The sequence below is a fragment of the Ictalurus furcatus genome, chromosome 22 (genome assembly GCF_023375685.1).
Source record: "Ictalurus furcatus strain D&B chromosome 22, Billie_1.0, whole genome shotgun sequence".
Classification (NCBI taxonomy): Eukaryota; Metazoa; Chordata; class Actinopteri; order Siluriformes; family Ictaluridae; genus Ictalurus; species Ictalurus furcatus.
This window is the reverse complement of record NC_071276.1, coordinates 13515693-13536617: the sequence shown is the minus strand read 5'-3', so window position 1 is coordinate 13536617 and position 20925 is coordinate 13515693. Positions and strand designations below refer to the sequence as shown.

Genomic DNA, 20925 nt, shown 5'->3' with positions numbered 1-20925 from the left:
ATGTTTAACATTGGTGAACGTCTGTTTCATTACGTTATAGTGGACAAACAGTCGCTCACTCACCAGTCTCTCCTTTTTCTCCCTCTTGAAGTTAATAAGCAAAAAAAAAAAAAAAAAAAGTTAAAATGGTTGACCCAGAAGATTCCTGTCCATGAATGCTAAATAACCATCTCATAGAAAACGTCACCGTATTAGTGATTATACATTTTACTTTGTTACATAACGGCACATTTTAAAACCTGTTTAAACGTCCCTGTGAACGACCTACTATAGAAGTTACTACGGAAACAATAATGTATTGGAACGAGCACATTAAAATAAATCTGGGATTTAACTTAAAGTCGAATCAGATTTGAGAATTCAACAGTGCCGTGGTATAAATGAACTTAATGCTCAACATTATTATTATTTTTTTTATTGATGTAAGAGATAAAGACAGCCATGCTCATCATGTCACAAACATCTTGATTATGTGGTACAGAGTTCAGACCAGAAGACACTGGAACTTTTAATTCAAACAAAATCAACAAAAGTGCATATTGCTTTTTAAGTTTTTTATTCATCATTAGCAGTTTGTAAAGAAATACATCGTTATACATTATGATACATGAGCATTTACATTTCTGTCTTATGAGAACAGAACATTCTGAACATCTTATTCAACTATGCTTATATATAAATGTATGAAAAGCCTATTGACCTATATTTCTGCTATACTTTTATAAATATTTGGCCTAGGAAGCATCTTGGACTCCCAAAAGCACCACAACACATTAACCTTAGATGGCAGAATGGTTGTATTACATTAATTCTCCCATCATGATTGTTGGTGTGCTACAACATTTTCAGAATTATAGCCACTCTGCACCAACAAAACATATCATCTAACACTGGAAGCTGAGTGGCTACAATAAACTAATCCCTTAGGCTAAACTATACCCCTATTTTCAGAGACAACATGATAACATAGAACAGAGTTAACACCTACTAATGAAGGAAGTCTACAAAACAGCCCTTTTACAATCTAAAATTACACTTGCTTTTAACTACCATGGCAACGTACCTTGTTTGTTCTTATGTGCATGCATGTTTCTAATGTAAAATATGGCTCAGATCAGATTCCCCCCCCCCCACCTTGCCTAAAATTCAAAATGTCCCACTGAACCAAGATGTCTCTGAGAATGGCTGTCTTTATCTAATACAACATCAGATAGTAGACAGGCAAATAAAACATGTACCAGTCATGTCCTGATGATGGTCAGAACTGAAGTAAACAATGAGATGAATGAATAATAATAATAATAATAATATAAAAAATAAAAAGATTAGGAAGCTAGAACATGGACTGTCTAAATCTGTCAACTTACCTTTGGGTAAACAAAAAGCAAAAGCAAAAGCAAAAGACGTGATACTTTAGAAGTCCTGTTTTCTGCACACAGCTTATATCCAGCATGGGTTTTCAATAAAGAAACCCCAATACAATTTAATCCAAGAGCAACCTTAATCTGTGCTCAGAAAACCAATCTTACATACACGGTCAGTTTATTAATGACTATAATTGTATGTCAAACAATACATACAAACATACAACATATCAGCCACTTTATTAGGAACACCTGTACACCTGCTCTTCCATTCAGTTATCTAATCAGCCAATCATGTCGCAGCAGCACAATGCATACGCTCATGCAGTTACAGGTCAAGAGCTTCAGTTAATGTTCATATCAAACATCCGAATGGGGGAAATGTGATCAGAGTGACTTTAACTGTGGCACGATTGTTGGTGCCGGACAAACTGGTTTGAATATTTCAGAAACTGTTTATCTGGGATTTTCACACCCTACAGTCTCCAGACACAGGTCTACACAGAATGGTGTGAAAAACAAAACAAAAAAAATAAATAAAACATCCACTGAGCAGCAGTTCTGTGGGCAGAAGCGCCTTTGATGAGAGAGGTCAGAGACAAATGATCAGACTGTTTCAAGCTAACAGGAAGTCTACAGTAACTCAAATAACCACTCGTAGTGATATTCATGGTGAGAAGAAAAGCATCTCAGAATGCACGTTGAACCCTGTGTCTGAACCTGTGTCCATTGTAGCCTCATATTTGTTCTTGGCTTACATGACTGGAACCCAATGTGGTCTACTATTACTGTAGCATCATACTGCATTTCCTTGATTTGATGTATTACACTGCTGCCACATGATTGGCTGACTGGATAATTGCATGAATGAGCAGGTATTCCTGTTGAAGTACTTTTCATAAGAGTATGTTTGTATGTATGTACCAGGTTAGCAGGTTATTAGGTATCCCCGCCCACCCCGGTTTAATAAACCGACACCTCAGTATTTGGTCACACTGAATCCTTTGTTCAATGAGAAAGCAGCAAAGAAATATAGCATGTGCATGATTTTTTTGGTAACATATAAAAGTCCATGCATTCTCAGACACAGCCTGGTTCCATGGCACAAAGTAACAAGTGAACAAGAAAAACTGAATGCACACAAACATAGGCTACATAGCAAAGCATCACATTCTGAGATTGGGGGGGTGGGGGGGTGGGGGGAGGAGGGTACAGAAAATTGAGGACTGTGCACATTTAGATCCTACACAGATCCAACAGTCCTCTGATTATGTGTCTAAACTCATCCTAACTTAATGAATCTGCCAACATTCCATAAATTGGCAACGCAAAGTATCTTCACAGTTTAAAAAAAAAAAAGAAAAAAAAGAGGGATAAGGCTCAATGAGGGAATCAAAGCCAATTTTAACACTGGAGAGAAACTTGTGATTAACTCCATGCAAAATTGGCATGTTAAGGACAAGTAAACACAGTGGCAATGAAGATCCCTGGAAATGTTTCATTAAGTGAGATCCATGAGTGTGTACCTGAGAAATCCTGGCTTTCGCCACAATTATCAACATGAAGTTAAAAAAAAAAAATGTTACTAATTGAGACACAAAATATGAAGCTTTTAATATAAGTGAAAAACAGTTTGCTCAAGAATTAAGAGGACTATTCTTTCATGCCAAACTGATGCAATTTAGTGTGAAAATGCCAAAATGAATGAATCGAACATTTTTATTAGCAGCACTTTATACTAGTGAAGTCGAGCAAATTTGGTTGCACTTCACCATCAGATAGTTACTTGTGACTGAAAAATTCACGGTTTCCGAAAACGCACTCCTTTTAACTTCCCATTAATAAAAATATTTTAAACCTAATTCCTACCTACAATGAAGTGGCACAAATTTCAGGCCTATGATATTTTGCTGTAATATAATACATCTGACACTTTTGGTACACAGCTAAATTGTTAAGAGATGCATTTTGTTTGTAACAATAACAATAAAGTGCCGAAGCCTCCCCAACAAAAGTCATAAAGGCAAGCTAAAAAGCATGGAGGCACTACACTGCCCATTGGCTTCCATTTAAAACAAAGAGAGTATGGTCCTTTAGAACACACACAAAAAAAGTAGAAATATTAGTACTACAAACCTTGATGCCGTCTACGCCTCATGTAGGTCAGTGTGTGTGTGTATGTGTATATATAATTATATTTTTATATATATATATATATATATATATATATATATATATATATATATATATATATATATATATATATATATATATATATATATATATATCGAACACACATTTTTGCAGTCTGTGAAGGCTATTCCTATTGCTATGTAACATTTTCCTACATGTCTTGGGCCAGGGCCTAGTTTGCTTATCTTACTCATCAACCCATATGGTATTTTAGGGACTTCCAATCCCGCCTCACTCCCGAGTCCAGAAGTGACTTGGTGTAAATCCAGAGAGTAGGAGCAGAAAGGTGCAGTGGGAAGTTGAGGAGATTGATCGTATATATATGCGGAAGGGGACAATAAGAGAGGCAGAGTCTTTATTTGGGGCATAGCCGCTAGAACTTGCCTGCATTGGCCACAAAGGGCACAGAGCCGAACGGGTCCTCTGGCAGCATGGTCGTGCCACCAGCCTGCAAGCTTGCCGCTTTCTCCACTTGTTTATCTGCTGGAGAGTAAGAGAGAGCATTATTTTCAAGCACAGGGCAACACTTAACGAAATGAGTCGAAGAACAATGAGTAACAGGCGAAAAATCAGGAACAAGGAAGTACAAAATGTGCACTAAACCAATGCAGACCTGCCAACCATGAAAAGGAATAATAAAATGTAGGGTAAAAACATAATACATTTTCAATATAGTCCTTCACAACTCACTTGTCTCTACAAGCATGTGAAGTATACAGAAACTGCCACTCATCTGTTTTACTCAACACATGTTAACTATATACTCACCTAACGTGAGCATATAAAACATACATTATTGAATTTTACTTAAAAAGAAGACTGCTCTTTGGCATATTTTTGAGCGATGGCTCATAGCAGCATACTCCAATGTTCAAATGCATAAAAGTTGGCAGGTCTGCCTAGGTAATAAGCCAGAATAAGAGGAGAAGTTTGGAACACATGCTTGCTCTGAGAAGGTCAAACTCTCTGTCCAACAGCTCCTCTTCAGTGAGCTTAGAGAAGTTGTCCTCTCCAAACGGGTTCCAGCGAGACATGTCGGGAGGGTTACTGACAGGCTGAAAAGACGGACTGACCAACTCTGTACTAGGCACGGTCATTCTGCGAATTAACAAGATGATGAGGAAGTGTTGTTAATAAAACCACTTTATAGATAAAGCACATTGATGGAAGTAGGTGGAGGTGCTACCTGGTGTTGCTGAAGGGAGCATCCACAGGTGACGGACCAGCAGGGTTGTAGGCGCTCAGTGATGCATGAAAATCTAGTGGGGAAACGTACGGGACTTGCTGTGTTGGAGTACGCTGCTGCTGGCCAGCAAATGCCTGCTGATACTGATGGATCTGTTATTGAGAAAAAAGAGGACCATAATTTGAGCATAATGGACCATAATGACAGAGTTGGGGCTGAGGGATACTGTATGGCCTACTGAGGATACATAGAAGCACACACAAACGTACACTTTGAAGTGGTTAACAGTTACAATACATTTTCTTCCAATACACTTTTTCAAATCCGCTTCACCACAGGGTTTTATCCATTACCTTTTAAATCTTGTATTTCAACACAAACAGGTCCTACAAATGCTTGGTGTCAAACAGGAAAAATACACCCGGTCCTTTTCAACCCAAAGTGACCGTTCGGGACACGAATACAGCAAGCGAGTGATAGACAACTGCTTAGATTTCCCTACAGTGTAATTGCTTCATATGTTACGATTTAACACAGAGAATCGGTCGATTTCACCCCCCATTCAATCCCCTGATGGCTTTGCATGGAGCAGATTGCAGCTGAAATTAAACAGATGGTAACCATTCGGTGGAAAATGAGCTAAAAATTGTGCCGCCTTAACATTACGTATTTAGAGGAAGCCTGGTTGCATCGCCTTCGTGTTTAGCGTAAATACGTTTCTGGAGGAATTACTGATAGATGCGACCGACTGGCATCGACTTGGACTCGGCAACCGTTTGGCACAAAGAGCTTTTGCATGGCGTACAGGCGGCCAAATTAGTCATCGAGACATAGTGGTGCCATCCAACTGGACTTTTCTTAAGTGAATAATATCTGCATGCATTCACATGTTGTTGTTGTTGTTTCATCACAGTGCATGCCTCATGACAGTGCTCTACATAACCAAACTTTGATTTTAAACAGATGCTTTAGAAAGAAGACTTATTAGATATTATTAATAATATTAGATTTGTTTATGCTATAAAGTGGATTTATTTCCTTTAAAAGAGTGAATGAAAGCCCTAGGCCGCTTTGTGAATGTGTGAGTACTCACCAGAGTTGCATAATGCTGCTGCTGCTGTGGTGGTTGATACATCGACTGCTGCATCAGCATCTGTTGGTGAAGCATATGTTGCTGCTGCATCTGGAGGCTCTGCTGCATGGCCTGATACTGCTAAAAGAGAGACCAAAGGAAGGACAGAGACAAATAAATGAAGTATTCCTCTCCGAGGAAAATCCTATACAGTTCTGAATTCATTTATGTACATCAGTGTATTTAGAGAAATCACATAAAAGGGTTTTAAACAAATATTTGGCAACAGGTTTTTGAAGTCATTGTTTGAAGTTACACACAGATTTCTATTATTACACATTTCGCTTGACCTTAATTACTGACACAAACATGGGAATAACAAAAACATGCTGTATAAATAAAGCAGAACCCACCGGGGTTAAGCCCCCCTTTAGCTAATACTGAACACACATCCTGGCCACGAACGGACGAGAAGAGAAAACTGCTTTCTAGCAGTCGTAAAACAGCTGTGTTAGGCCAACTATCCCATTAACAGAGTAATACACAATTAACCAGCTGACCACCTGCTGTGCTCCCCAATACAGTCTGTCCTGTCCTCGATCAAACACATGGCCCACACTGCCATCTGTCTGTGTGTGACTGAAATAACTCAACTCAGAACTCTGCCAGAGTCAATAATCCCACACTAAATCTATTAACATGTGGGGCATTCCATGAAATAGCCTGAAATAGCCCGGCCTCACAGTCCACTCTGAGGCAAAGTCTGTTTCCACTAATTCAAGACAAAATGTGCTAATTGAAGTACAATGGTGTGAACACAATATCCAAACCACCTCTTTGTGAATTTCTTTGACTAAGAAAGAGACAATTTTCACCTTTTGTAGTTTATATGATATGAACTGTGTAGTTGTTTAATCTGCCTAATTATTTGCAGGCAAACAATAAATAATTTAAGCCATTTAACCTCAAGCACTAACTCTTTATGGAATTTCTATAGCTACAATGTATACAAAATACAGTAAGCGGGTTTTTTTTTTGTGCGCACTCTCGAATTTCGGCTTCAGCTTAAAAAAAAAAAAAAAAAAAAAAAAAAAAAAGAGGTATTCTTAAGCTAAAGAACTTTTGTTCCTTTTAAACAAAGTGACAATTTAAAAGACAAACCAAGATCAATTGTCTCAGTATTGTATCTATTCATCTATCTACGAGATAATATATTAATAATACTATCTAATGATATGATTATAATATTTCATCGAGAGGAAAGAAACTAGCAGTATCAGGCGAGAAGTTGGCGTTCCAGTTCGAAAAAGTTGGGACAGTATGGAAAATACAAAAAAGCAATTTGAAAATTCTATTCACCCTGTACTATATTCACCATGTTTGACTTTGTGAATGTAATGTATTTTTGAAAATATACACTCATTTCAAATACGATGACTGCAACACATTCCAAAAAAGTTGGGACAGTCGGCTATTTACCACTGTGTCGCATCACCTTTTCTTTTAATAACACTTGAGTGTTTGGACACTGAAGACATCAGTTGGTTAAGTTCAGCAAGTGGAATTTCCCCCATTCATCCATTATGCATTTCTTCAGCTGCACAACTTTATAGAGCCTTCCTTGCTTTATTTTGCACTTCATAATACACCACACATTCTCAATCGGAGACAGATCAGGACTGCAGGCAGGCCATGCTAGCACACGCACTCTGTTTACGCAACCATGCGCTTGTAATCTGAGCAGAATGTGGTTTGGCGTTGTCCTGCTCTGGATGGCAGCATATGCTCTAAAATGTGTACATATCTTTCTGCATTAATGCTGCCGTCACAGATGTGCAAGGTACCCATGCCATGGGCACTGAAACACCCACATACCATGACAGATGCTGGCTTTTGGACCTGACGCTGATAACAGCTTGGACGGTCCTTTTCCTCTTTGGCCCGGAGAACACAACGGCTGTTTTGTCCAAAAACTATTTGAAATGTCGACTCGTCGGCCCACAAGACACGATTCCACTGTGCTACTGTCCATCTCAGATGAGCCCGAGGCCAGAGAAGTCTGCGGCGATTCTGGACAGTGTTGATGTCTGGCTTCTGCTTTGCAGAGTAAAGCCTTAACTTGCATCTGTGGATGCAGCGGCGAATGGTGTTAACTATCAAAGGTTTACCAAAGTATTCCCGAGCTCGTCAGGATATCCATTACAGTCATGACGGTTTTTAAGACAGTGACGTCTGAGGGATCAGAGATCATGTGCATTCAGAAGGGGTTTTTGGCCTTGCCCTTTACACATCGAGACTTGCCCGGATTCCTTGAATCTTTTAATTATATTGTGCACTGTAGAAGGTGAAATGTCCAAAATCCTATCAATTTGTCTTTGGGGAATGTTGTTCTCAAAGTGTTGGATTATTTGCTGATGTAACTGTTGGCAGATTGGCGAGCCTCGACCCATCCTTGCTCTTGAAGGACTAGGCCTTTTTTGGAGGCTCCTTAGATACTATGATTAGACGATTGCCTCACCTGTTTCACATCACCTTCTTACTTCAAATTGTCACATCGCTATTAGTCCTAAACTGCCCCTGTCCCATCTTTTTTGGAACGTGTTGCATGCATCAATTTTAAAATAAAGGGTTCTCTTCAAAAAACTATGCAGTTGATTAGGTAAAACATCAAATACCTTGTCTTTAAACGTTTATTTTAAATACAAGTGAAAGTACATTTACAAATCACTCCTTTTTGTTTTTATTAGCATTTTCCATACTGTCCAAACTTTTTCGGAATTGGGGTTGTACTTGTAGAAGCATATAACTGAAAACACAGGAAGAATTATGCCATATTTCAGGATATACTGTAAGTACTGAACACTGCTGCTCAAACTGGCACAAGTAGTTGGCATGGTTGTTCTTGCCTGTTGTCTTTGTTGTTGTTGTCCCAATAAAAAATATTTCTAAAGTCAAAATACTGTGTACAGATCAAGTCCACTACCTTCCAATAAAGTAAAATAAAATAAAGAGGAGCCCACAGAAGCAGAAACCATATATTCTGCAGGAGGAACCTCAAATTCACATTCATATTCTACAAGTTATAATCATTTCACAAGATACTTTTAACGTATATGACACTATACATGACATTTTTCATATATACTCCTGTAGTGCTTATAGCATTTTATGTGATGCTTAAAAATAGTTAGTTGGTAGTGAGATTCAGGAACTAGTAGGCCAAGGTTAGTTAGTCTTGCAACACACTTTATGTTATGTTTAGAAGTATTGAGTTTTATAAAATGCTGCTTCATGAGCATTCTACAATGTACTATATACACACCTACTAAACCTACTCCTTTTCCAGCAACTACAAATAAAGCACCTACAGCCCAGACATGTAATCTGCTTGTCTTGTGTGCCCAGGCTTCTACCCCCTGTTATACCACCAACACTCTCTGAAGATTACCTGTATGTACTGCAGCTGCTGCGGACTGACTTGTTGCTGGTGGTGCAGGTTATGTTGTTGTTGCTGTTGTTGTTGTTGTTGATGGAATTGCAGTCTCAGGTCCCCAGGCTGCAGCTGCTGTAACACTCGGTTGTGCTGATTGCTGCTCTGCATCTGCACAGCTGCCGGCTGCCCATTTCCTTGGGCTGATGTAGGCACAAACACAACCACACACAGACCGTAAGAGTCTAATTCTAAATGTTGTGTTTATTTCGCCTGTTGTGAAAAAAAAAAAGTTAGATATTCACTGAACTTAGTGGACTAAGCGTGTGGGACTCTAGTACACACTACCGGTCAAAAATTTGGAGACACTCGACTGAAATGTTTCTCATGATCTTAAAAACCTTTTGATCTGAAGGTGTATGATTAAATGTTTGAAATCGGTGTTGTAGACAAAAATATAATTGTGCCGACATTGTCATTTCTTTCATTAGAAAACTATCATTTTATTTACAAAAATATATATATTTTTTAAAATGGACGACTTAAATATTTCGAAAAGCAGCTGATACGTGTCCAGCGTAGGTGGGACCTCCTTTAATACTGTTTAAAAAGCATCTCAGGGAAATTCCTCAAGAAATCAGTTGAGAAAACACCAAGAATACATTTGCGTAAATTCTAGGCAAAAATGGTGTCTACTTTGAAGATGCTAAAATACTCAACTATTTTGGATTTTTTTTATCACAACATAATTCCCACAGTTCCATTTGTGATACTCCAGAGTTTTGATGACTTTATTATTATTCTAAAATGTGGACCAAAAAAATAAAATAAAGAATGAGTGTGTCTAAACTTTTGGCACCCACCCTAGTGTACATTAGAGCAGTGTGGACTGAATATGCGTACTGGACTAAAGAAACAGAGGATAAAAACATACGTTTCTGGCCGTTGCTGACTGTTCCAGGTGGGACGCTCATTTTCACAGGTGTTACAGAGTTGGGAAGTGGCAGCACATTGCTGTTGGCTGCCTTTGGCCTTTGCCTCGGAGCAATGGAGGTTTCCGTAGGGCCAACAGAATCTGTTATTCTGCAAACAAATCATACACAAAGTAAGCACAATACCGACTGCTTTGACTCATTACGATAGTAAAACGATCACTTCTGCCATTTAACAGTACATGTGGAACTACAGCATCTCTGTGTTTGTCTTGACTTGATCTATTTTGATGTGGATGATTAAGCAGTTGATTTTTATTTTATTTTACAAAATTCATTAAAACTACTTTAACAATAGACTGATGGTGTACAATTACAAATACCTAGCTTTTGTCTGGCTCTTCTTAGCAGCGATGTCACTGGCCGTTAGTGGCTCTGGCAGCGAGGTGGGAATGGGGGAATTCTGCACAACAGAATCCAGATATTCAAGTCATTGCAAAACGTTCAACTGCCACTGCAATCAAACTGCAAACTGAAAATAACGTATGTATGATGTAATGACAGAACCCACAAATAGATTTGGCACTGGACACTCCCTTCCAGCTAGTCTGAAGACAAAGTAAGAGACTTGATAGATGTCTGGTCTTTTCTCTGGATCAGGCTCCAACATATATCCTATAAGTGTGAGAAATAAAAACACGAACATTTACAAAAAGCTATCGAGAATTGTATCCACTCAGTTTGTCTTTACTTTTGGGGTGATATCTTATATTTTGATAATATTTTACATATTATTTCTACCCAGGTTAAGTTGCTTAAAGAAAATGTGAATGGAAGGATTTGTGAATTAATAAGTACAGAGGGAAAAAAAGCTACAATGTTTGAGAACTACCAGGAGGTGGCGGTACAACAACAGTAAATATCTCACTGAAGTCTGATCCTCCTCAAGGGAGCATCTGTTTTAATGCAAATCCTTCCATTTGCCAGATGTGGATTTAATGAGTTTCAGATCAGCAGATTTGCATGAAGAGATCTGATGGACATGTGCTGGCCCTTACTGATTAAGCAGTGCAGTTTGGAGGAAAACTTTGAGCTATCTGGAACGCTGAAGATTCCGTCACATATGGCGACCTGACTCTCCCCAAATGGAAGTGTGAAGAAACACAGCTTGTACAACAAGCATCCAAGTGCCTAAAGAGAGGTAGAAAACGTGAAATGTAAACTCATCCAGAATTGCACCACAACAAACAAGGGACCTAACTTCAAACCGCACACTGTTTGCCATGTAAGGAAACAAACAAGCGCTTGTCAAAATCGCAGATGAACTTGTACACGATTCTTTCTATTTTTAGCAGAAGACAATAACTTACAGGAAACACTAACACTCTGCTTATCTATGCCTGCTTTGACATGACTACCATAAAGCAGAGGCAATGAAAAGGTCTAACCGTAATAAAGCATTCCTTCTTTCCAAGAGATTTAGTCTTGTATATTGTTCTTGTTAGGCATTTGCATGGTTAGCTGAGGGAGTAAAAATGAATCTCTGCCTCACAGCAAGTAGAAGAAGAGGAAGCTTTCTGCTATGAAGCCATCACATCTTATTTTTAGAGTTCAACCAGGAAATTTCCTTTCCTTCACTGTTTTTACTTTTTCATGTTCATATGAACATCACAGGGCAGTGCTACTGCTTAGGGACTCCTCGAGTCCTCGGTTTCATGACCCTTTCATGAATTAATATTTTAATCAGTCTATACTTGGGTGTAATATAAGTGTTGTAAAATGACTGTAAATATCAAATGAAAAAGTGAGTTCTGTCTCACGCATGGAGAGAGATTTCCAAAATAGTGTTTAAATAACTGCTAATTACTGAGATGGTACATAGGGTGTTTTAGAATAAACAAAACAACATGGGCTGTGGCAAACAGCATTACAGTTGCTAACAGAACAGTACATTATAAACAAACATACTAAGGAATAAAACACTGCAAGGCTGTGTTAAACTAATTGTTGCACATCACATTGGTAAACTATAATTGGGTTGCTGTTGGACTCCGATTCCACCCGTGCATTTTGACAAAATCATATACATTTTTTTTTCCCCATGTCCAGAGGATAAACATAAAATGAAGCAATCCTTTTGAGGAAATCCCTCCCCATTACAAACCTAATTTCTGAAGCAAACCGGTTGGTTATGGATCTGTGACGTCCGCCTGACCAAACCAGATCCTCAGCATAACAGTACGTTTGTGCAAGCTACATACACCAAAGAACAGAATGGGGGAAGGGTGGGTGTGGGTTTGCGTGTTGTGTGTGTGTGTGTGTGTGTGTGTGAGTGGGCGGATATTGATGTGTGTACGTGTACCTACCCAGATATCAGCCTTGGTTGTGATGGCTTTCCCTTGGTACAAGTTAATCATCTCTGGGGCTCGATACGACAGGGTTGTGTACCTGCACACAAAGAAGAGAGGATCAACGGTTCTTACTAGTTTCTGTTTCCTACAAGGACAGCGTGTCCTAATAAATTAAAGAACCTTCACTCGGAAGAAAAGTATGGTCGTGAATCTTTGATGCTTTAGGGCTGTTTTGTAGCAGGTGGTTCAGGAACTCATGCAAAGATTGATGACGTCATAAACTTAAAACCTGGTTGCCTCAGCCAGGAGGTTCAGACTTGGCCATAGATAATGCTTTCAACAAGATAATGAGACAAACATGCTTAGAAATCAACACAGAAATTCTTAAGGAAACACAAAACCAATGTTTTTCCCATGTTCCTCCATGTCTGGATTAGAACCCTACTGAAAACGTGTAGTCTGAACTGAAAAGGAAGTCCACATGAATAATCCTGAGACTATAAAAGAGCTTAAAATGTTCTGCACGGATTGGAGTGTCTCTAACCTTGTTAGACATTACAGGAAGAGACTTTGTGCTGTTATCTTCTCCAGGGCAGGAAGAGCATTAATTGTAAGGGTGCTGATCATACTGAAACCAGTGTTTTGTAGGAAGAAAGAAAAAAAACAGCACACTATATTAATGTACTATAAAATGCATAAAAAGAAACTGGATAGAATCTCATAGGAGATGAGTTTTTAGTTTAGTTTTTTTAACAGAAGCCACTCTGAGAAATGAACAAGGTGAATACTGAAAGGTGATTCAGTTTGATTCGATACACAGCTACTCCTCACGACTAAAATGATGACTTGAGAAGAAACAGTTTCTCAGAACACATAAAAGTTATAAATCAGTACAGATCTTAATCTGATTGCTGACACATTCCATTAAAACACTTGAACATTTTTCACACACTCTTGGGCTTACCTCTTAATTTCGTCCTCCACAGCAGTCACGCCATCTTTGAGTGGGTGCAACACTTTGTGGGTGGCACTTCCAAAATCACACAGCACATAGTTCCCTTGGTCATTCAAGAGGATATTTTCCACCTGCATGAAGACAAGTGTTTAAGGAGTGCTGAGAACCACCACTGCTCAGGACAGACAAGAGTGGACGACTCAAGGTGACTGGAAACTCGGGCACTTTCCTCCACAGAGGACAGAATATATCCTTGATCCTGTCAGGCTGAGCCTAATAAGCCTGTCATGCCTGGGTTTCCCTAAAATTTGTTGCTAATAACATTAGGAGAGAATAATTGCCTTAAGAAATGAGGCCTGGTGTAACAGTGGTCAGGACAATGTGCATTAATTTTTCCTATTTTTGGCTTTCCCTCTCTACCTGTTCATGTATAATTACACCCAGAGCAGATAATTGACAAAAGACAGAAAAAAAGGAGGGAGGACAAAATTAGAGAGCACAGGCTAAAGCAGAGATGCTTACACATGAACAAAATTCGCAATAGGCTTTTGTGATATTTTCCCCCAGACCATTTTTGGATGGCATCACTAATAAATATACATATAACTGATGTTAACGATATACTTCTTTAATGTTAGCCAAGTCAAACATGCATTAATAAATGTAATTTCACATAAAACATTCTCCATTTACCTTGACAGAAAGGGACAGAAAGGGAGCCACATCCTTCAAAAAAATTCAGGAAAATTATGACTAATGTGAGATAGGGGGAAGGAGGTGGGGCTTCCAGGGAGTCACTTATATGTGGCGTCAATACAATACAAAACTGTCAGTCATTCCAGATTTATATCTAGATTGTCTAATATGATGTTTTTATTTTATTTTTGGGGGGTGGGGGGTGAGACTGCTCTTTTTGTGTAGTTTCGATGAGTGATAACTCGTAGCAGCGTACTCCTACATTAACGTGCAGATTTAAAAGGTTGTTAAAATGTTGGCAATCCTGACAGCTAAATCTACTCATTTTTGACTTAAGAACTCCATGTGCTGATCAGTACCTTCAGGTCTCTGTGGATGATTGCCGTTTTGCACTGGTGCAGTCTGGCCACGGCCTCACAAGTGTCACAGAAGATGGTGAGAACCTCAAGCTCCGTGAAGCCACAGTTCAGCCGCTGGTTCATCTGTTTTACCACCTGACCCGCTGGGGACGAAGGGCACGACTATCATCATTTTAGGCATTGACAAGTTCTACTTCACTATATTTACCTCACAGCAGTGCTTCATTGACAAAATAAACAGCAAGTATGAGCTTAAAGTAAACCAGGCATGGAACACTTATTACAGCCATCATAAATGGGTTTATTGTGCATCAATTAGTTAATAAATAAACAGACTGCTTCTAGTTCAGCATTAGCAAATGATGCCGTGTTAATTAGCTTCTATTTTGGAGAAACTTGTAACAAGAAGTGCATTGTTCACTAGTAAAACAAGAGAGAATTTGCAAAGCATCCATGACTTCATACTCTATAACTAAAATACTAGCAGGAATAATACTCAGCCCAGAATTTACACAAGTTCATCCCTAATAGTGAAAATCTATTCAATATGGTTCAGGAAACAGGGTGATATGTTTTATGAATGATTAGTAATACTCAGGAACATAGCATTAGGAGTATAGCAGAGTACCTTTACAGTATTCCATAAGGATGAGAACCTCCCACACACTGTCGCCTACTGTGTTGATGATGGAGTCCAGGTAGCTCACTATGTTTTTATGGCCGGACAGCTCTTTCTGTTTAGACAAACAGAGTAGGCAAAGTTAGGGAAAAGAAATAATTAAACACCAATGTAGAGGAAGCGCACAGTAGAAATTCATTAGAATAAAAACACTAAGTTAATTTTGGTAGGTTCAGGTGAGCAACAAAGCTCCAAAATGGGGGGGGGGGGGTCGTCGAGATACCTGACCAAGGGTATGTTTAAATGTTTAATGAAAATGATCTATTTAAAAATATATATTATATATATATATATATATAAATAAAATCAAAATAAAACATGATCCAATCAGCTACTTATTACTGAGTAGCACTGAAGTTAGTGGATGCTGTACAAGCACCAATAATGGCCATGTAAAGTGCAGGTGATCACTGCTGCATCTAAGAACCAGAGTTGGTCATTGGAAATTTGTAAAAAGTACACACTGAAGAGGTTCATGGTGTTCTGAGATTTATTTGAGCAGCTTACCATGATCATAACCTCTCGCTTGAAGATGTTCAGATCAGGCACGTTATTCACATACATCCTCTTCAGTGCACATCGTACTCCACTGTGGGTGCGTGCAAGGAACACCATGGAGAAACCCCCTAGGAATACACACACAAAGAAAACACAAGTGTAAGCTATTAGAAGTGCTCATCAATGCAGTACACAAAGCTGAGGTCAAAGTGCAGCCCAAATGCTGTACAGACTGTCCTGGGGGAAACATCTTAAGCACTGTGCTCTAGAAAATTAGCCTGTTCTAGAGAAATAAAAGTGTCCTTACTGAGGACAGATCGTTTCCACACTCAGACATGAAGTCCACTCTATTAGCCATGCTAAAATTTCATTACCCACTCCACATACAGGAAGAAACCTCTGATGAGGAATGAGGCACAAGAGATGTCAAGTTGACTCCAGGACACTCCGGGTCTAATTCCTGACCCAGTCTAGACCAATTTCTTTAGCTATAAAGCATGAACAGGGTCTCTCTTAAATACTTTTAGACATTAAGAGGACACTGGGTTTAATGTCTATCTGAGAGGTTTGTAGGACCGGTGGTGAAAGAAACATTATGGAACAAAGGACAGCCAAGTAAAGAATAAAGAGAACAGAACTTCAATGACAATCAATGACAGGATAGTGATGCAGTGAAATAGTTTATTTCCTAATAACTGCACCTCCCAATGTTTTTATTCCTCTTAAACCACAGAAATTTACCAATACTTACAACTGTTTATTTATTAAAAGATCAACACCTCATACATTTTATCCACTTCTAGTTATGTTTAAATGTACTGGAAAGTTCCAGCCCATTCCTAAACCATGGGAAATAACAAGGAGTCTCCCCCAAACAAAAAATCCAGTGTGTTGCTTTAGCTCCCCTACTATCTTTGAGTTGAACACTGAGAAAGTATTTGAAGAAGTGTCAAAACATATCACAAGTCCAGTTCCTTGATTTACCACTGACAGATGGTCAGAATGACTACATTCAATCAAAGAACTATACGATCGATAGATCGATGCTAATTTTTATGGGGGGTTCTTTATGTTTTGTTGACAGGGCAGTAGCTCTACTCAGCATGCTCATAAACTTAAAACCAAAAAACTGCAAACTTTAACTGGGTTCAATCCAAAACATAAGGTGGTTTTCAAAAGAGAAAAAAAGAAAGAAGGGAAAGCAGGACACGACATCCCCTGAGAAAGGAGGAGGAAAAAAAAGAATAAAACCTCACGACAAACTGGGGCTTCTTGCCACAATCTGAAGTGTGAAGCTTTCACACAGAGAGCACAGTGATGCCAGGAACAGGCAAACAGTGGCAAAGGGAGCTATGCCTCCACAAGGTCTGGCCCATTCGAAGAGGGATGAATGAACCATAGCAGCATCTGACCTGGCAGCCATTTCTCATTAACGCCAAGCTGAGTCACACTGTGGGACCCATAAAGCAGAACTTACAATGGTGTGCTTGTTGCCTAACAAACTCTCTTAGCTGACCTGAATAGGGAACATATTTGGATAGAAAGCCAGCAGGACAGACCTGGGAAAAAGGGGGACCCTCAATGCTGCTTTTTTGAGGTATCGAATCATGTCCGTGACCAGGTTAAAATAGGGAGCTGATATAATGTAGGTGTGGGATTATGGACTTATCTACAGGAGAAGGGCTGCACTTTTAGTTTAGCACAGAGGCTGTTGCAGTGGAAAACGTATGGCTCATCATGAATTCTCTGCACCAGGGGTGTAACCTGGCCTGGGAAGATTTTTTTCTTTAGCCCCGAATAATTCTCCACTTGCAGGGGTTTGTCACTACACTACAAGATGGCAGTGTTGTAAAATTTTGTATCTTCAGTGAACAGAGGCGAGACCAAGACAGGGTTTACAGGAAATTACATGGAAATACTCGTGTCCTACTGGCTGACAGCTCTCGATTCTGCTAAACGATAGCTCACACAGCCTGTTAGTGTGAAGGGGAAATGGATATATGCTGATTTTGAATAATTTTTTTTACCAGTTGAAACCGAAATGCTGAGCTGTAAAAAAAAAAAAAAAAAAGAAAAAAAGAAAAAAGGATGTGTTAAAAACTCGTGTAAATATGAGTTCCAAGTTACATGAACATGATATGAGCAGAGCATAAATAGTAAATTGCCTGCACTTATATAGCACCTTTTAACCTTAGCAGTTCTACAAAGTGCTTTACACTGTTTCTCATTCACTCACACACACGCACACACACACAGCAAGACCTGGGGTTCAGCGTCTTGCACAAGAACACTTCGGCATGTGGAGCCATAGTGAGCCATAGTCGCCCCATAAGGGCAGCTAACGTACTTTGTAGGTAATGTAGCGGTTATACCAATACAATGTTAGCTTTGTTGTGCCTCCCCATGGCTAGTGACACCAAATTAGCCAAGTCTTGTGTTAGATTAGTTTTATATTTTATCAGTCAGGTAGTCCTGCAAACAGTGAGAACAACCAAAGCAAGATTTATGATAAATCCAAGTCCAATTTTCACATCTTTAAAGCAATCAGCAGACACGCACAAGAATTCAAATGCATGGAAGCAGTTTATTTAGAAATACTTTTTTTTTTAAAGTAAGTTTTTTTTTTCCTGACGGAGAAGACTCTGGCCTCAGCCCCAGATGATTAATACTTCAGCGGACGCCCCTGCTTCCGCAAACTGCTGCAACCCTTAGAAACCGGTCACACTTCAGTAACTCAAAAGCAAGGAAATCAGAATACATTATCAGAAGATGAGATATTAAAGAACTCCGGTTTCCTCCCCCAGTCCAAAGACATGCATGGTAGGCTGACTGGCGTGTCTAAAGTGTCTGTAGTGTATGAATGGGTGTGTGTGTGAGTGTGTATGTGATTGTGCCCTGCGATGGACTGGCACCCTGTCCAGGGTGTACCCCGCCTTGTGCCCGATGCTCCCTGGGATTGGCTCCAGGTTTCCCCGTGACCCTGAAGAAGGAGTAAGCAATAGAAGATGGATGGATGGAGATATTACAGAGAATTTAAATGTAACTGCCGACCAAATCGTTCAGATTTAGAGCACTGCTTTGCATGCAAGGCTTGACTAAACAAAGCTAGTTTTGCCAGACTGTCTTCATGCACCAATCAAATTTTGTTTGCCTTTAATAAACTTTAATAAAAAGCTTAATTAAAAAAAAAAAAAACAAACAAACAAACCATGTGCTCCATTTGCCAAAACTTGGCTCTGCATATTTAATTATGTTAGCCTTATGATTATGGAGAGGCCAGAGCAGCCAAACTGCACGGCACATTTGTATCATTACCCCTCAGGAGATATACTTATCTCTGTATGCTACACTGAGTAGCTAATCAACTCGCTGAGAGAGTGCAGATACAACACACACACACACACACACACACACACACACACACAGTCTAGTACCCATGCTAGCCATCCAAGTCACTTTGCAAACGTCAAGCTTTGCTCTGCAGTAAAGCGTGCTCCATCTCACACAGCAAAGAAAAATGTGTCAGGGGTGACAGAGCAGCTGTTCATTATTCACCCTAAACTCAGAGTCTCGGTCTCGGCCATATCTTACTCTCAACACAGAACACACCAATCGCAATGGAGCATTTTTTTGTTTGTTTGTTTTTAAACCTTGCAGTATTTTTTCTAGTTAATTAAGAGAAGGTACACCGCCATCTTGCCCCAACCAAAGTGACGTGAACACACCTGACAACAACGTTCCAACTCGTAACTACGAACTTCCCAGGAGGACTTGAACGCACGGTAATTCACATCTAGGAGTGCTTCCATGGATGCAGTGTGTCGTCAGTTCGTTTAAGCAGGTGTGAATACAGTGGAGCATGGTGTGATGCGACCCTGAATTAACTTCATGATGTGAACCCAACCAGTTGTGTATTTTGCTAAATTTTGTCTTGTGTAGATGCGAGCTTCTAAACTGACCCACGAGGCACAAACTGAGCTGAAGGAGAACTGTAGCACTGAAGAAATGCGAGGTGTTCTAATTCACAAAACATTTTTAAAATAGTTAATTATATAATTATCTAATAATTTATTTATCATTAGCTCCATGTTGTCTGTGCTCGTCGTCATTCTTACACGTTTTTGCCGCCGGTTGTTTTTCTTTTCTTTTTTAATCATGTTCGGCATGAAACCAAAACACAAAGCAAACAATCTGGTTCTGCTCTGATGTGGACTCGACAAACAAACTAAAGTGTGAAAAGCACCTCTAATTCTCACATCTTAAAATAATTCTTTAGATAGACGGTCATCTGGAGATTCCCCTCCGCAATTTGCATAAAAACATTACTCATCACTAAACGAGAAAAACAGCACTCGATGAGAAATGGCTGAATCGAAAACTGTCCAAATCACATACAGGGAATGTTTTTCAGAAAAGGAAGTCACCAGCTTCAGGAATTTACAAGAAACCTGGGCATACCCACAAAACCAACTTGCAGCATAACAACAGAAAAAAACATGACCTGGAATCATATGAAGTGTCTTGTGACAGTAGAGTTGGTTTGATCCAAAAGCAGGAAGTTTCCCCGAGTTGTTGCCCAGCTAAAAACACGAACAGCCTTGGCCTTGACCTAGATTGGACCAAGGTTTAGTGGAACCAGGACAGAAACATGTAGGTCTGTCAGTAATGCTTGCAGAAGTAAAATGGGATCGTAAATAAACCTAACAAGTTATTAGCTGTAACCAAGCTCATTATAAAACTGAAGGTAATTATATAAACCACGGCTGCATGTCCTCTGTTTTGAACAGCAATGGAGATACGTATTGAATTCTTGTACAGCGAAATAGCCCTGATCATCCACACATCACGTTAATTTCATCATTTAAGCCACGCTCATGTTTTGTGAGTGAAGATAATCGATGCGTGGAAGTCTAGCATGGCTTTATCTGTTTGGCAAACACAGATGAGGGAAGATAAGATGCATCATAGAAGGATGTAGTTTCTGCTCCAAGGACAGACAACAGGATATTACAGTTCATACAGGACTCTAAATTGTGTTATATCTTGTAATTTCCCATTAGTTTATTTTACTTTCCTCAATCTTAAAGCTGCAGAAACCACGACAGACTTTTAACTTGATGGCCACTGCGATGTGGAATCTAACAGTGATTTCTGATACAAGCGTCTCAAGCCTAAAACTGCCATCACGCAGGGGATTGAATGGGGGGGGG

General features: G+C 39.4%; 1 protein-coding gene across 3 annotated transcripts in view; it reads right to left on the bottom strand.

The window, feature by feature from the left end:
* bmp2k (BMP2 inducible kinase) overlaps positions 1-20925 on the bottom strand; it is a 47767-nt gene that overhangs the window by 5238 nt on the left and 21604 nt on the right. For 2 of the 3 annotated variants that reach the window (XM_053653876.1, XM_053653878.1), the window contains 14 exons: positions 15725-15843; positions 15167-15272; positions 14539-14681; positions 13493-13614; positions 12544-12625; positions 11236-11368; positions 10749-10852; positions 10561-10640; positions 10180-10328; positions 9264-9448; positions 5837-5956; positions 4744-4895; positions 4501-4655; positions 3942-4040 (listed from right to left, as the gene is read on the bottom strand). In XM_053653876.1, coding sequence (XP_053509851.1) covers positions 3942-4040; positions 4501-4655; positions 4744-4895; positions 5837-5956; positions 9264-9448; positions 10180-10328; positions 10561-10640; positions 10749-10852; positions 11236-11368; positions 12544-12625; positions 13493-13614; positions 14539-14681; positions 15167-15272; positions 15725-15843 — 1749 coding nt within the window. The remainder of the gene's footprint in view (positions 1-3941; positions 4041-4500; positions 4656-4743; positions 4896-5836; positions 5957-9263; positions 9449-10179; positions 10329-10560; positions 10641-10748; positions 10853-11235; positions 11369-12543; positions 12626-13492; positions 13615-14538; positions 14682-15166; positions 15273-15724; positions 15844-20925) is intronic. The other variant, XM_053653877.1, reaches the window with a different exon arrangement.